The 18,808-nt window shown below is 34.1% G+C and overlaps 1 protein-coding gene across 1 annotated transcript in view; it reads right to left on the bottom strand.

Annotated features, from left to right (window-relative positions):
• The window catches only part of COL24A1 (collagen, type XXIV, alpha 1), a 342,918-nt gene that overhangs the window by 268,348 nt on the left and 55,762 nt on the right, over positions 1-18,808 (bottom strand). Inside the window, exons 8-10 of the mRNA XM_012661028.1 lie at positions 11,774-11,818; positions 6,979-7,032; positions 5,584-5,628 (exon numbers count right to left, since the gene is read on the bottom strand). Coding sequence (XP_012516482.1) covers positions 5,584-5,628; positions 6,979-7,032; positions 11,774-11,818 — 144 coding nt within the window. The remainder of the gene's footprint in view (positions 1-5,583; positions 5,629-6,978; positions 7,033-11,773; positions 11,819-18,808) is intronic.

Here is an 18,808-nt window from a genome sequence, read left to right as displayed (position 1 = left end):
TTACTTTCTGTTTAATAGTTTATCTTTCTCTGTTAGCTACTTTATTAACAAGGCCACCCTATCAGTAACCACTGATAGAAATACAGAAAACAAATAGTAAAGTTGGGTTTGGTAGAAAGACAATGAGTTTTGTTCGACATTTTGAATTTGTGGTCATGATGAGACATTCAAATGTAATTATCTTAGCAGGGAATTGGAGATATGGGATTTATAGAGAGAGTTCACATAGAGATAAAAGATTTGAGGGATAGAGATATCTGAAGCCTTAAAGGTAGACTAGAGCTCTGAGGAGCAAATAAAGAGAAAAATTATCACGGAGGTTGAAATAGGGGTGGGAGAAGAAACAAAGATTTTTGGATATAGAGAAAATCAAAGTACAAAAGAATGTGAAGCAGAAATACAGGAGGCCATCTTTACTAAGTTCTAAATAAAGTCTATTTATTTTGAATCAGAGAATGGGTAACTTTTTAGAGTAAATGCTTACATAATAATAAACACTAAAGAATTCAGGCATTTAAAAAGTAAATGTCATTTGAACACCCATAGCAGGATTATTCACAATTATCAAAAGGTGGAAACCACCTAAATGTTCATCAACAGATGAATAAATAAAATGTTGTATACACATACAATGGAATATTATTGAGCCTTTAAAATGAAGGAATTCTGACATATACTACCACGTGAATGAACCTTGAAGACAATTAAGCCAATCACAAAGGAACAGATATTATATTATTCCACTTATGTGAAGCACTTAGAGGAGTCAAATTAATAGAGACATAAAGTAGAATGATGGTTGCCAGAAGTTGGAGGTGGGAGGGTGGGGGATGGGAAGTTGTTTATTGGGTAAAGAGTTTCCATTTGGAAAAAGGAAAACAGTTTTCAAGATGGGTGGTGGTAATGGTTGTACAACAATGTGAATATACTTCATGCTACTGACTGTACACTTAAAAAGGGTTTAAATGGCAAATTTTATGTTATGTATATCTTACCATAATTTTTTTTCAAAAAAGAAAAAAGTAAATGTCTCAGGAATCATTTCTATGTTTCCTATAATAAGAACTTTGGTAGAGATTTAGTTCCTGAGTATGGAAGCTGGTTAAGTATAGCCATACTCATAGGAACATTTTTCTTTGAATAGGAAGAACACCTAAAATTATCTTATGTTCTACAGAATGTATGAAAAGGCAAAAAATAAAAAGAGAGAAAATTAGTTCCCTTATATTTCACTTTAATACAGTGTAACAACTATAACTTCCTTACTTGAAAGCCAAGCATCTTGAGAATGGGAAATGTTTCCTTTAAAATGTTTCTTTTAAAATGAAGCATACAAAAGTATTTCTGATACTAAAGCATTTAGGATTATGATGACAAGCTGCCTGCATTTTCACAGTCATCAGTTACACATTACTTCAAATGTAAAATCAGCTAACTTTTGTTTTAATATATCCAAATAGGAGTTTTGGTTGTAAATAAAAGAAACAGACACCACAACTGGTGTATACTTATCAGTGAACTAGATAATGAACTGAGAATGCAAGAGGTGAAGTCATACCTTTACTCAACATAGCCTGTACAGGCCTAAACACATTTTACAGTTAGAGATTTTAAAGGCAACAATGCTATGAGTAATTACTTAGAGTAATTACTTACAAATAAAATGTCAGCAGTACCAACAAAGAAATCAAATAGGGTTGTGGTCATTCTCAAAATAGCACCACTAAACTACAGTTTAGTGTGTAATAAAACCAAGAACATAAAAAAAATAATAACATCACATATGCTTTTGCTTTTTGGAGTGAAGGCTGTAGATTCAGTTAGAAGTAATTTTGTGTCACCAGCAGGACTACTAAAGGGTCAAGAGAGGTCGTACACACTTTTATTTTTTCAGATACTTTGCATATTATTACACATAGAAATGCCAAAGAAGGGCTAGAAAATTACGGTCTATTTTAAATGTTTACATTTGACAAAGTTTTTCCCTTAATATCAAAAAATATAATCAAATAACTGTGCCAGTCAAAAGATAATTTGTCACATGATTCATAAAAATATTCATATATAATGCATAACATGGTATTGTCCAGTAACAGGACACAAAATGAATGAAAAACATCTTATAATTCTGTAAGTGTGTTTCTGTGATTTTTGTCTTTTGAACCAAATTTAAAGTTAATGTCAAAAGTCTACATTTGAGACCCTTTGTAAACATAAAATTCCCTCCCGATTCCACCCACACTTCCAAAGGATAATTTTCAAGTTAAAATATAAAATATGGAAATGTCTCCATAATGTATACATTTCTATATAAATGACAATTAGTTGTTTATTATTTTGTTATTATATAAAATGACTAATTACAGGCTTAAATCAATCAGAAAAAAATTAGGTTGTGACTTTTTAAAAAATCACTATTATGCTATCACGAAGCTGGCTGTGAAAACCTAAAAGTATAATTTAAAAGGCCTAGACATGGGATCTAATCAAATTAAAAAGCTTCTGCACTGCCAAGGAAACTATCATTAGAGCGAATAGACAGTCCACAGAATGGGAGAAAATATTTGCTCTCTACACATCTGATAAAGGGCTGATAACCAGAATCTATCTAGAACTCAAAAAAATCAACAAGAAAAAAATCAAACAACCCCATCAACAAATGGGCAAAGGAAATGAACAGAAACTCTTCAAAAGAAGAAAGAATAATGGCCAGCAAACATATAAAAAAATGCTCAACATCTCTAATCATTAGAGAAATGCAAATCAAAACCATAATGAGATATCACCTAACTCCAGTAAGATTGGCCTCTAACAAAAAATCTCAAAACATCAAATGCTGGTGAGGATGCGGAGAGACAGGAACACTCTTACACTGCTGGTGGGACTGCAAATTAGTGCAACCTCTGTGGAAAAGAATTTGGAGATACCTCAGAGAGCTAAAAATAGAAATACCATTCGATCCAGCAATAGCACTATTAGGCATCTACCCAAAAGAGCACAAAACATTCTATGATAAAGACATCTTCACCCGAATGTTTATGGCAGCACAATTCACTATTGCAAGGATGTGGAAACAACCCAAGTGCCCATCAATTCATGAGTGGATTATTAAAATTTGGTATATGTTTACAATGGAATATTACTCAATCATAAGAAACGACAGTGATCTAGAACCTCTTATACTTTCCTGGATTAAACTTAAGCCCATTATCTAAAGTGAGGCACCACAAGATCGGAAGAATGGGCTCCACTTGTACTTGCCATCAAATTGGTACTAACTGATCAACATTAGGATGCTCACATGGCAGTAATACTCTCCAGGGATAAGGGGGATGGGGAAGTAAACCCACAACTAAAGTACATGGGGAGCATTTTAGGGGGGAAGGGCATGCCTTTAACCCTCGCTTGGGTGAGGCAAAGACATAAAGTGTAGCCAAAATGTTTGTACCCTCATAATACCCTGAAATAAAAAAAATAATAATAAAATAAAATAAAAATAAAATAGAATTTGGTCTAAATATTTCAAAATGGTTAATATTAGCCATGAAAACAGTTTTTGCATCTTAGAATGTTTTGTACATTAATGCTGTTATGGCTAAATCCAATTAACTAATGATTTAATATTAAAGAAATGATTGATAACTGAAAAAAAAAGGCCTAGACAATAATTGTCAATACAAATGGGAAAAAAGAAACAAGGATGTATAATATAATGCAAAAATGGTACAAAGAACTCCGAAAGTATTAATACATGAATCCCTGAAGTAAGATGAGAAAACACAATAAGAGTAACCTGTACAGTGTCAAATATATTTTGTATACATGTCTTAGAGTTATTTGCTCATGCATAGAAGAAATTCCAAAATTCAAATAATCATTATAGAATCTGCATAGTAGGTACATGCCATATGCTAAGACACTGTGCTTTAAGAATGCTAATCTCATTTAATTTTCACAACTACCTAAAGAGTCAGTTCCATTATCACTATTTAATAAGAAAAATGAAGCACAGAGGGGTTGAATGATATCTAAAGTCAGTAAGCTAGTAAAAGCAAATGCCAACAAAAACAAAAATAGACAAATGGGACATAATTAAACTAAAAAGCTACTGCACAGCAAAAGAAATAATCAACAGAGTAAATGGACAACCTACAGAATGGGAGAACATATTTGCAAACTATGCATCTGACAAAGGACTAATATCCAGAATCTACAAGGAACTAAAACAACTCAACAAGAAAAAAATAAATAACCCCGTTAAAAAGTGGGCAAAGGGCATGAACACACATTTTCCAAAAGAAGACATACAAATGGCCAATAAACATGAAAAAATGCTCAACATCACTAATACTCGGAGAAATGCAAATTAAAGCCACAGTGAGATACCATCTTATACCAATCAGAATTATTATTAAAAAGTTAAAAAACAATAGATGTTGGCAAGGATGGAGTGAAAAAGGGAGCCCTTATACAATGCTGGTGGGAATGTAAGTAGTACAACCTCTATGAAAAACACTATGGAGATTTCTCAAAGAATTAAAAATAGACCTACCATTTGATCCATCAACTTTACTACTGGGGATCTATCCAAAGCAAAAGAAATTATTATAGCAAAAAGATACCTGTACTCGTGGGTTTACTGCAGCACTAGTCACAATGGCAAAGATATGAAATCAACCTAAGTGTCCATCAATGGACGATTGGATAAAGAAAAAATGGCATATATATACATACACCATGGACTACTACTTAACCATAAAAAAGAATGAAATTATGTCTTTTGCAGCAACATGGATGGAACTGGAGGAGGCCATTATCTTAATTGAAATAACTCAGAAACAGAAAGTCAAATATCACACATTCTCACTTGTAATTGAGAGCTAAATAATGTGTACTCATGAACACAGAGAGTGCAATAATAGACACTGGACACTCAGAAAGGTCGGGGTGAGGCAGGAGTGGGGCAAGGGATGAGAAATTATCTAATGGATACGATGTACACAAAAAGCCCAGGCTACCAATATGCAATATATCAATAACAAAATTGCACTTGTACAGTTAAATAAATCTATACAAATAAAAATATAACATTCATTTTAAAAGAAGTTTTAAGAAAAAAAAGGCAGCCTGTTTAACTGCACAGCCCATGTTCTTGAAGCTTCTGTCCCTCTTTGCAGAGATTTTTTTACTCTTGATAGTTTTTGTATCATAAAATTATCTCAGCCTTGAACTACTATGAATTTCTTTACCTTTTCATATTTTTCATCATGACTTCTTATGCCTGTATATATTCAAATATAAGTAATACTAAAAATGTTTATAGAGCACACTCTAACCTGTCATATATTATGCAAGCAATAGAAATTAATAGAAAATAATGATGCAAAACCTAGCCCTATGAGACTGTTTTCTGTCACCATAAAAATGAAAATAACTACTGTTTTAAGCAAGTGTGTTCTTCTCAGGCCAAACTTATACCAAATTTAAAGCTCCTAAAAATGTGTAAAAATGATAAGTATTTTGTATATTTCATTCTACTTTTATGCAAGCATACTTAACAAAATGATGAAAATGCTTACTTACTCGTACACCTTTAGGACCTGGATTACCTTCTGGTCCAGCTAAACCCTAGTGTGAACAAAAGACAGTGTCATCATACTACAGTACTTTTTGAAGAGTTGATAAATAGAGTAATAAAAAGGGTATATAAGGAGGTATCCTTTTCAAAACTATAAAATTCAGAACTCTGTATACCTAATGAAAATTACAAGTATTCAAGGAATTTTAGAATTTCAGAACCAGAAGAGGCACTGGATATAATCTATACACAAATATATTTTAGATATCTAAATAAAGTACAAATATATTTTAGATATCTAATAAAGTATATGAATGTATATTGTCAGATACAAAAACTTCTTTTTATTAAATTATTTCTCATTGGAAAACTATCTATGTTGTCTTAAAAGATTTCTAATTAACTTATTCTAAAATGCCTGGCTGGGCAAGATGGTTCATGTCTTTAATCCTAGCACTTTGGGAGGTCAAGGCAGGAGGATTGCTTGAGCCCAAGAGTTTGAGGTTACAGTGAGCTACGATCAGGCCACTGCACTCCAGCCTGGGCAACAGAGGGAGATCCTATCTCAAAAAAAGAAAAAAGATAATTCCCGAAATGTTTAAAAATATGAATACATTTGAATTTTCAGATCAATGTCCACATATTTTTCAGATAACATATCATCACTTGATGGTAGGAATCTAATATACAATATCTTCTGGTATTTTTAAAGGGTTAAAAATGGAATTTTGTTAACAATAGATTGTTTTTTGTGGTTTTATTTCTCTCGTTCTTGAAAATAAAAAAGATTATAAACGTAATTTTATACATTTAATTAATTTTAGAAGTAATCCATTCATGAAAACCTAGGAAAGAAAACTTGCTTGATTATTAGTCTACATCACATGGTTAAAATTAAAAATTAGAGGTGAATAATATGAAATTATTAGAATGAATTTTTAAAGCAGTATACAAAGAACTGAATTCAGATAAGATAAAAGTATTTGGTAGTGGTATATTGTTTCCCAAGTTTTTATAACTGTCTTATTAAAAAACAATGTTTATTATAGAGTCTTAACTCTTACTGTTACTTCATTTTGGTCAGTGGCAGTATTATAAAATCAGCATCAGGGCTATTTTAATATTTTATTAAACCCTTGGTCATTTTAATTTTGAAGGTTCCACCGTACATCACATCAATCATGTTTAAAAGATCCACTTCCATTTTGAACAAAACTTTTTGCAGTAAAATTTTTTAAGGGTTTTTACAACTTAGATTTTGAAATTATTTCTCTATGAGTAATTCATTATTTAATAAAAATATACTGACTGTTACTTGAACATTAATTCTCAAAAGCAGAATACACAATGTATTAATGAAGAGTTGTATAAAAGGAAATGTGTAGATATAGTTACTGCACCTGCCTGCCAGGATAACCAGGTGAACCAATATTACCAGCAAATCCTGGAATTCCCTGAAATAAAAAATGAAATAAATAAAACAGTACAATAAAGCCAAATAAAGCTCAAGGACACAAATTTGGTGTATTTATAATATATAAGTTTGGAAAGAATTTTTTCCCCATAAAAATACTGAGTCCTACACATGGTTTATCTGACTGATATCACCTATTTGAAGAAAAATGGGCCAAAATCGATAAATAAAAATAAATAATGTTTTTAAATTAGGGCCCTAAATTAGACATTGATCATCAGTAATGATAAATCTGGGATGGAAAAATCCAGTGCTGCATAACTAAAGAAGACATTTATTCTAGAAGAAGAGCTGGTACATTTCTTAATAACCAGTAACTTTTTCAATCGAATTCCTTCTTGTCTCAATCATTCTGCAACACTCCTTAACTAAGCATGAGCCTCAGAAGACCAAGAGGAGCAGTAAACTTCAAAACCAATTTCTTCTTCCTTCCTAAAATAAGCTTAACCTTAAAGCAAGTCTGATTAAGTAAACGGATATTAAGCGGTCAATATCTTTACCATGTTATGGGTCTATTTGAAAATTCACACAGTACATTTGTATGCTGCTATGGACTGAATGTTTGTGTGTCCTCAAAATTCATATGGTGAAATTCTAACCCTAATAATAATGCCTAATGGTGTTAGGAGGTGGGGCCTTTGGGAGGTCATTGGGTCATAAGGGTGGAGCCCTCATGATGGGATAAATGCCCTTATATTAAGAGGCCAGAGGGCTAGTTAGGTCTCTTTTCACTCTGTGAGGATACCGTGAAAAGTCAGCAGTCTGTGATTCAGAAGAGGGCCCTCACCAGAACCCAACCATGCTGACACACTGATCTCAAACTTTCAGCCTTTAGAACTATGAGAAATAAATTTCTGTTGTTTATAAGCCACCCAGTCTATGGTATTCTGTTATAGCAGCTCAAACTGACTTAGACAGATGATAAACTCATTTGGAACTGACAACTTTGAATTCTTGATTTAAAACAAGGTTTACTCAAGGAAGGCTGATAGATGGAGACCCAAAGGCATAAGAAAACTGCTGCAGAACTGGACGGTAAAGTGAGACAAAATAGCTCCTTTTTTTTTTTACTTTATTTCATTGATACGTTATTCATTCATTCATCAGTTTATTCAGAGTTTAGGTCTATTAAATAATTCTTTCTTTTTTTTTTTTCCTGAGACAGGGTCTCACTCTGTCACCCAGGTTAGAGTGCAGTGGCCTGATCATAGCTTGACGCAGCCTCAAACTTCTGGGTTTGAAGGATCCTCCCACCTCAGCCTCCCAAGTAGCTGGGGCTACATGCATGGGCTACCACACTGGTTAATTGTCCTTAATTTTTATAGAGACAGGGTCTCGCTATGTTGCTCAGGCTGGTCTTGAACTCCTGGGCTCACATGTTCCTCCCATCTAAGCCTCCCAAAGTGTTGGGATTACAGCCACCACATCTAGCCTATTAAATAATTCTTGAATAAAGGAAATGCCAGAAGAATGTGTATTGAGCTGCCTTTACTTAACTTAACATGATGACAACAATGGTAAGTTTTCTAGATTTCTTATTTATCATGTAAAATTCATTTCCTCCTTGTTGTGTGTAAAAGAGGTAATAAAATAGCACTTTATCCCTCTGCTCCAAAGTAGATAGAAGACGTTACTTCTAGTTTAATTACAGAAACACTAAAACTCCTAAAAATTTGGAAAAATCTATAGAAAGAACAGATCAAGGAAAAGGCAAATGGAAGATCATAGTTGAAAGTTTCTTCTCTCACTTTTCTCAGAATCCATCTCTCAATCCATGTCTCTCATTTCTCTCCCTTATCTCCCCTTCTCTTGCCTTGACCCAACAATTAGCATTTACTGAGCACTTTTTTATGTGCCAAGCACTTTGTATCTGCTTTGTATCTATGAGATAGATACTATTTCCTCCATTCTACATTTGAAGAAACTAAGATACAGAGGAGTTATGACAATGGACAATTTACATTTACTGAACACTTATCATGTACCAGGCACTATTTCAAGCATTTCATACGCATTATATGCTCAAAAACCCTATAAGGTAGATATCATTATTCCTAGATTACAGATGAGAAAAAATGAGACATAAAGTATTTAAGTCATCAGTTCAAGGTCACTCAGCAAGTGAGTAGGATGCCAGGATTAAAGTCAGCAAATCTAATTCCAGAGACCACCATTCAAGGCTGCTTCCCTAGTGTGGGTTTGAAGTGCAAATAACGTCCAATGGCACTCCAGGGAAGGCCTTCTAATTATGAGATTTGCTCCAGTATACTTACAACTGCCTTCCTTTATACCCCATCCAATTTGAAAATACGCAGGCCTAGATCCAGACATTCACAAAACCTTATATTGGAGTATGTCAATAGAAAGGAGTGAAGCAAATTTAAAAGGCTGTTTTTATTCTGTAGGCTAATGCAAAACACTGTCCTTTCCCAGCCCTTTCCTAGTCAAAGTAGGTTAACTGACTTCAATAAAAAGCCAATCTGTTATAGGATATAAGTGAAATCTGATTTTGAATGGATTTTCATAGAGGGTGTTAAGGCAACATATAGAGATCTAACTAATAATACCGAGAAAGACACAAAAGAATTCTCCTCAATGTCTAAGTTTTGCTACACGAGAACAGCAGCAAACAAAGTAAACAAGACTTTAGCATAGTCTTTATATGGCATAAACATATTCTGAGCCAACTACACCCTAAAACCACTGCAACAACCATAGAAACTCAAAACAAACACCATGACTCGAATCATTCTGCACTTAAAGATAGATTTAAAGAAAAGTTGGCTCATTTGAAGCTATAGATTGGATGGAGGAATAGAGATACAGTTATATCACTGGCGCCTTGAGAAATTAGGAGCAGGAAATTAGGAAGCCTGCCCCAGTTTCAGTTCTCACTGTGAGCATTAAAACACGTGCTCTGTGTCAGTCAGACTTCATTCAGAATCCCAGCACTGCTACTATGGGTCCTATGCGTGTCTCAGTATTTTCATTAGTAAAATAGAATAATAACACCCAGGTCACGGGATTATTGTGTGGAAAAAATAGAATGTGTAGGAATATATTTAAAAGTGGAGGTAACTGCACTAACTCTTAGTGTTGCTGAGTATTAAATTAGTTAACATATATAAAATATTGAATCAATAATATGTTACTAGAAGTTGTTAACAAGAGTATAGTTTGACAAATAAAAAGGGCTCAGTAGATGACAGCTCTTATTATTAGAGCTCACACAGATGATGTGATTACCTTTCCAAATGTTTGCTGACCAACTTCTAGATATTTACAAAATTTTCAAGAAGTGAATGTCTTCTAGCAAATCAGTCATGCTTCTCTTAATGTCCACAGTATTTGCACAGTTAAAATGTAAAATTATTTTAGTTGTTCCTCAAAGTTAACACAAATTTTGCCTCTTTTTTTATGGAAACAAATAGAATAGAAAGCAAAAACTGATTCCCAAATACATTTTCCCACCTTTAAAACTAATTTTAGACTCTTCTGAAAAGTATGCTACCCTTAGAATAATAATATGTATAACACCAGAACTAGCTTATGGAGCAGTTGTGAGAGAACTGGTCAGTACTGACACATGGCCAATTTTTCACTTACTTGGGAAGTATCAAATTGCCTTCATTTTGGAATCCACACCTATCTGCCAAATCAGTGTTCTGGGGAATTTTCTTTCTCTCCAGGGACTAATCCCTATCACCCTTCTTATTTTTTTCCCCCTAAATGCTCAAATGCTTTTCAGCACCTGTTTGATCTTCAGGAAACCAAGATTGCACCTATCACAGATATATCTATCGCTTTGTTGGCCATGTCTAGTAATTAACAACTTTAAAAAATCGTGCCTCAGAAACTCAACCGAGTGTACCGTCTCACTTAATATAAATGAAAGAGAAAATTGGCTTTGTTTCCTCATTTATGTCTTTCCCTCAAGTATCCTTTATTATGTATCTTCCTGAATCTCCTTTTAGGGCTTCCTGAGACTCTTTGCTGATTGTTTAATAATGGTATCCATCACCTTAGTCAGTTTCTAATCTCCTCCCTTTTTCACTGTTGTATTCATACTGGCCTAGTACATACTGTATTGAAAACAAGAGATAAAACTGTATAACTTTATTTTTTCTTATGACATAATGATATACTATTTTCTGGTGAGAGAGAGAGACAATAGCATGATCAAAAATCTAAATAGTTCCAAAACTATTCTGACTTTTAAATAGTGTATATGTGTATTATGGATAACAATGTATGTATCATTCTAATTTGGATTGTTATTAAAATTTATTTGCATTTCCTCATGCAAGGGTCAGGAAACTGACAGCTATGGATTAGGCTTTAATGAACAGGTAAGTCCCTGAAATTGTACAAAAAATCAAATGTGTATATGGGTGTGCATGGACTATGTATATTTTCTGGGAAAGGGTTCATAGCATTTACGAGATTCTCGAAGAGGCCTGTAAACCACAGAAGTTTAAGAAATACTGTTCTGAAACATGTTAGGCAAATAGTAAAAATGAATAATAGTAGCATATTGTGTTATAGACTTTATATTAAAAGATCTGCAGCTGATTAATTAAAAGGTTTTTCTGCACTACCTAGAGTGAAAATCACTGAGAAGACAAATTGAAAAAGTGAGGGAAAATAATCTTTCAGTGGAGTTCCCTAATATGTGCCTTTTGTGCTAGAGAAGATGCATGTCTTATGAAGGAAGTACTTACTTGTTCACCTTGGAGTCCTGGGAGCCCTGGATATCCTTTGAGACCCTGCAAACAAAAAAGTGAAGACATGCTATGAAAAGTAAATTCATATAAGCCAAGCACATAAACATAGGTTCTAAGTTGCCCCAACTTTTGATTGCCTCATCAATACAAATTTAACTGTTACTAATTTATTTCTTATTAAATTTAAACTTCTAAATTTAATAAGAATTTAATTTTTATAAAATAATAAATTAATTATTATTACTAACTGCTAATTAATTTTGATTGTTATTTGAATGATTTATTATCAACTAAAATGACAGCATAGTGTGAATAAAAAATAAAACACATCTTTATAAAAGGCTCATCTCTAGCAATGCATCTGTTAAGTTTGCTGAAACTTTTTAAAAGTTGGACTTATTTCAATAATACTAAGAGAAAATGCCCTCAGACATAATCCGTTTGTAATTATTGAAAAACTGGACCATATCCAGGCAGTTTCTCTAATCCGAATCATTGTCATAACACCCCATGAATGAGCTAACTCGAATGAAAGAGGCTGCTCACAGGCTCATCAAAAGGGGTAGTATAAAGTTGTCTAGGGAATTAGTAACAAAAAATATTTTCCAAAGAATAGAATCAAAATCCAATCTTAATCTCTATCATTAACACCAAAGTTATAAAACAGACTTCTTTCTCTAGAAAGATCTTCTAGGAGCAAAATGAAGGAAGCTAAAAGAAAGGACAGGAAGAAATAAAGGAAGATTTTGGATCTTATTTGTATAGTTCTAATTAACAGTGATTTGACCTACTGTTTACTAGAAGATTTGGGGGCTTATAAAAGGAAAAGAAAAAGTTTCTTTTCTTCAGAACCTCATAGGATTTTAAACAAAATAAAACGCAAGAGCCTGCAATTAATCATAGTTTGCAAATATCAAAGACTTCCAATTAATATACTATAAACTGAAGACAAGTTTTTAGTGTTTCAGGATATAGTCTAATAGAGTAAAAGAATCATTCAGGATTAATCACTAAGGGTTTATCAGAAGAGATTGAGTTGAGATTAATGAGTTAGAAAAGGAAATGATGCTTTCATTAGACAATGGGGAAATGAGAAGAGGTGCCTACTAGAAAAATAAGGGAATGATTTAAGCAGCTTTTGAGATGTTAAACTTAAAACAACAGTAAATTGTTTAAGTAGAGAGGTCTCTTGGGGACCAAAGAGAAGACTAGAAAAAGTAAAGAAGCAAATTTGGAGAAAAAAATTTTTGTGTATTTGTATAGCATATACGTAAACAGGATATAATAAAACAAAAAACTAGAGGGAAGGGGAAAAAGCTTATACTCTGAGAGTCCAGTTCCTTTGTAATTAGGCCATCAGAAAGAGATCAGGGAAGTAGCCATGAGAAAGAAGGGAAAAAAGGGAAGGAGGGAACGAATGAACTTCACTGAGCTACTATGTACCAGGCATTGTGCCAGCTACTTCTGAATATCTCAGTTAATTCTTATAGCAATCCTATAAAGTAGGTATTGTCCCCATTTTTACAGATGAGGAAATTGAGCTCTGAGAAATTAAACGACTTGAACGTAGTCATAGAGAATCATGTTGGTTTGATAGTTTTATTTATAAAGAATTGTAAAACCTGCCTTTCTACTTACTTACGCTTATCATTTTCTCATACTCAAATATAATCTACAAACTCATTAATTATAGGCCACCAAGACAAATCAACAAAAAGAATTATACTTCAAAACTCATGGTTCTATTAAAGTTACATGTTTACCAATAACATCTAATCTATCCAGTGTTCAACTCAATTTTACACTGAGATTTTATATTTTTAAGATAGCTAAAGATTAGTCTAATTACAAAATATGAGATACATTGTGCTCAGTTGTCCCAAGTTTTGTACGAGATTCCACAAATAAAAATATCCACAAACCTAAGTTTTTTCACTTTTTATAAGAGGAGATAAGAAACATCCTCAGCACTAAGACAGTGGGAATGGCTCCCTGGGATGAGGCAGCAGTTCTAGGAGGGTGAGAGCCAGAAGTTTCCTGGGACACTGCCAGGAATATGAGGAACAAGGAGCCAGGGTAGGAGGCACATAGGTTAGAGAGACTCACTGCCATGGGCCTATTTCCTTTTTCTTTTTTCAAAAAAAGTATTTATTTATTTATTTATTTTTATTTCTGTGAACCCTTGAGACTTAGCTACATGCTTCATTTTTTTTGGCCACCTTTTGTTTTCCTAATCAGTTTCTTCCCTCCCTAGCCTACAGTGATACAGAACGCAGTGGTGGCACAACTTCTTCTTTAGCTTACTTTCCCCAAAGTACTTTATAATTGTGAACTATATATGTTAGTCACGGTATCTTCTGCATGTACGATTCCCTTTAAAGGGATTCTTCTTCATTCCGAAACCCTAACGAAGTGGCAGCACCAGGCAGTCATGGTCTGTTCTTCATGGGAGTCACCCCTACCCACCTCAACCATAGGAGTTGGCACTTGGTCTAAGATAGAACAATACAAAGTCTGGCTAGTATCCTATAAGGTCACTTGGAACACAATTTTGTTTAAATAAAGAAAAACTGGACCAATCAAACTCTCTCTTTTTTAAAAAGGATTTTAACTATTAAAAACAACAATAGAAAAATTTAGGTACTTAGCACTGGGGTGGGGGGCAGCTGGAAAGATTCACAAAGAAAGGATAAGAAGAAGAGTGGGGGCATTGAAATGCTACAAGAAAGCCAAAGTATAACTAAAATTTAAGAGTAAGCAGATACTTGGTTGAGAAAGAAAGTTGTTGACAGAGGAGAAGCAAGATAATGCGAAAAGGCAGATGCAGAGAGAGTAGTACTAATAGAAAAGTACAGTAAAAGATCCACAAATTCATGCTGCTAAGATACTCAAAGATGCTAAGAGCTCATTTGAATCATGTCTTTCTCTATGAGATCAAATCATATTATCACACCTAGTTTTATATTCCTTGGGATCCCTGTTTCCTTTATTGCTACACAGAGGATTGAAATAATTCACTCTCTTCCTTGAGATAGCCTAAGTCTCCATTCTTTACAATCAAAAGAACCTAAGTAAAACAATATTTTTTTTGTTTTTATTTTTGTTTTTACTGCTAACAATAAGAACAGATCAAGTACATTGAGTTCTAGATCCAGTTTTGCCACTAACTAGCCATATCATGAGCCTCAATGTCTGTACTTGTAAAATGATGGCATTCAACTAAGTTATTGCTAAATTTCTTTTTATTTCTTGAATTCTGTGATTACTGGAATCTGTAAGAAAGTCATTACTTTGTTTTCTTTAAGTTTAGCTGTCACTGAATGAAAAAACAAAGGCAGATATATGAGTCAATTCAGGCTTGGAGACATAGGAAGAATTCAAGAAAATCTATATATATGAGAGAAAACTCAGATTCAGGCTCCCACGTGCATTTCCTTATATGATCTAAAACAAAGATGGGGACTCTGGGATGAGCAGAATGGAAAAGAGTGGGTCGAGTAGAAGTCTACTGTGATAGTGTAGGTGAAAGATAATTTTAAATTACACTAGGGTGGTAGAGTTAGAGATGGTGTAATAAACCCCTTGAAGAGTTTAAGCTTAATATAAGCTCCCTGTCTATTTTATTCAGTCTGGTATCCTGAGTGCCTAGAACAGTGTGTGGTACATAGTAGGTGCTCATTAATTAACTGATAAAGAGACATGGATGAATGCATGAATTGATGGAAAGACTCGGATGCATTTGAAAATTACCTGTGTAGAAAATAGATTCTAAAAGTATTTAATATGGTATCTCAGTTTTCTTAAGGTTGAAATGAAAGGCAATAAACAGAATAAAGACTACTTTTTTGTTATTTTAAATGTATATTGGTAATATACCAGAGTTATCAGCACTGTTGCATAAAGACTTACATTTATCCCCTAAATTTCTGATTATATGCCTCATTTATCTTCTGCTTAAACACGAGTCTGTATAGTTTTAAAAAGCAAAGGGGATAACCTGGGAAACCTGTCTACATTCAAGCTTTGGCATAGCTCCAACCTAGGGACTTGGCATATTATCTTTAAAAATTAGTTTATATTACAATCCTTTGAAATATTATTTGAGTCATTATTTTCTATACTCATATAGGAAGAATGACAAAAACACTCTAGTAACTAACAACATATGATATTTTTCTGATGAACATTCTGGAAAAAACTGATGCAAACACATTCCTTAAGGAACACCAATAGGAAAATTTACAAATTACATGCATGTTTTCAACTTTATATATGAATGGTTTGCTCCTTTTAAGAGTTTTCTTTCCCCACACTAAATGGGAAGCACTTATGTTCCTGGAAAAAAAGACTTTTTCCACATATGAGAAAGTATTCTCCATAGCACAAGACAGCTTCCGTATAATCGCCCTGCTTTTCTATCATGGGCTTCCTTTTATAAACTTTTAGGTTTCAGAAAGATAGAAGCATTCCTCTCTAGAACTCACAAAAATTCCAAAGAAATTGTGGAGACTACAGGATTTGCCTTTGTCATTCTCCTTCTTAAAACCCTGCGGTAGCTCTCTACTACACGATAAATACTTTAACATGGTATGTAAATCCCTTTATAATTTGGACCTTAACTACCCCTCAAGCTTTATCTCCTGATGCTTCTTGCCTCACACTTGAAGATTCAGGAACAAGGAACTGCTTCTTACCTCCAAGCCTTTGTTTATGCATCATCTCTGTGTAGATAGCATACTTGTCCACTGTATACAATATCATCAGGATGACTTCTGCTCATTCTCAAGACTCAAGTTAGATATCACTTCTTTCTCTGCTCCCTGAACCCACCACCCCTCACCCCAGGAAGTTCATGTAACCCTCAACTATGTCCTATAATATGCTTTTCATATCTTCATCATTACACTTTCCATAGCATAATATACATTTGTGATTTATTTTTGTACAGGTCGAGTATCCCTTATCTGAAGTGCTTGGGACCACAAGTGTTTCAGATTTCAGATTTTTTTTTTTCAGATTTTGAAATATTTGCATTATACCAGCTGAGCATCTCAAATCTGAAAATCCAAAATCTGAAATGCCCCCATAGCATTTCCTTTCAGTGGCATGTTGGCAGTCAGAAAGTTTCAGATTTTTCAGCATTTCAGATACAGGATTTAGGATGCTTAACCTTTATCTGTCTCCCTTTGAAGACAGTAAGGTACTTGAAGGAAGAAACTTTACATAATACTGGTTTGCTGAGTGAACTGTAGGACAAAAGGATGTGATTAAAACAATTGCAGTGTTCCAGGGTTAGTGACAAAATTTATCTGAGGGAAAAAACTGCTCTTTTGTTTGAGGCAACTTCCCTGGATCTTTTGCTCTATCTACTCTCGAGAAGCTGAGGCAAAGGTGAGCTAACCATTGTAGATAACAATGTGAAAGGCAAAATCACTGAGTGATCAGGAACAGGTTAGCTAAGCAGAAACGGAATGATGGATGTTTGGAGCCAGAGGACTCAGGGAAAATAAGACAGCAGAGAGGCAACACTGCTTTGAGAATCAGACCATAAGGTGGAAGACCGCAGTAGGACCAGGTGAAGAGATACAGTCACTTGAATTTAAGAGCAGCAGTGCTCATTCATTCACTAATAATATGGGCTTGTTGTGTGCCAAACACTGAACTGAGATACCACAGTGAAACAAACACAGTCCTTGCACTTAAGCAACTTACAGTGTATATATTTAGCCACTGTTGCTGCGTTGCTGTCTGAAAGTCAATATTACATTTTCTTTCTCTGCAATGCAACACCTTGGTTTACAAGTTAGGTAATTGTAAGTATCTAGTAAAGTTTGTCAAATACTATGGTACTCATGTCAGCAATGCCTTGAGGAATACAACAAAGGCCTATAACCATGTTTTGACCAAAATAACCAGAGAAAGCAATGGTAAAACTGAGAAATACTGATAAAATAGAATGGTCACAGTTGATCAAAACAGAATCCCTAAGCAAGAATTCCGAATGAGATGAAAATTAACAACTACGAGAATGTAAACACTTTTGGGGATAAGGCAATAAATTCCCTAAAGTTCTAAGAATAAGGATTTTAATTATTTTTTAAAAATATAAAGTAGAAGAATGATCCCAGATAGCTGGAGAACTTGGATTATGAGATTAGTACAACACAAATCTCTCTATTCTGCCTACCTCCCTTTTAATAACATACTCCCCCGATGCATACAACATACAACCTTTGTCCCAAACGCCTTGCAATATTGACAGGCTAACCTCTTTTAAGTAGTACTTGGCATTTACCGTAGTCCCATAAACCCTAGCTGTAGTCCCTCTCAACTAGGTCTTATACAGAAAAACAGTATGATGGTCTATTCTCGAAATGATGCTAAATGACAGAAAACATCTTCTTCCCAGGACACAGAATTTTTTTTAAAAACTTCTGGAAACTGAAATACTTTTAGCCAAATGAATTTATCCTTCATGTTGTAATTTCAATCTCATGAGCCAGACTGTGGGAAATGCCTTTGAACACAGAAGTCCCACAAGCTACACCACAGGCTTGCCTGTTGGGGAGCTCAGTACTGTGTTCAGCTTGTTCTCAGCTTCCCCTACCATTAGTGGGAATGGCAGATTGCAGAGGAGATGGTAACAGTGGTGACAGCACAGCCCCTAAGCAGCAGCATGTGTATTAGACTTTCAGTATTACACTTGAATTGGGAAGCAACTCAAAACATAGCTCTGCAGAATTTTACAGGAATAATAGGCCAGTGAGAGATGATCTATAGAGTCAGCTATGGAATAGTAAAAGTCTCCATATTTCTCTCTTCAGGAACTGATTTTCTGCCAACTCTTATTTTTTTGTTATTGTTCTCATTGGTATTCAGTATTATAGCTCTTTAGGACTGTCCTTGCTTTAAACAGTTTATGAAAACCTGTATACTTTTTGAGTGACTAATAAATTACGTTGTGTTCCACTTTATGCTTTCAGTTCTTTTTTCCTTTCCAACTTTGTACAGATATTTACTGTACACCTCCTA

Source organism: Propithecus coquereli, unplaced genomic scaffold, assembly GCF_000956105.1.
Source record: "Propithecus coquereli isolate 6110/MARCELLA unplaced genomic scaffold, Pcoq_1.0 Scaffold7, whole genome shotgun sequence".
Lineage (NCBI taxonomy): Eukaryota > Metazoa > Chordata > Mammalia > Primates > Indriidae > Propithecus > Propithecus coquereli.
Note: the sequence above shows the minus strand (reverse complement) of the source record. Positions and strands in the feature narration are given on the sequence as shown.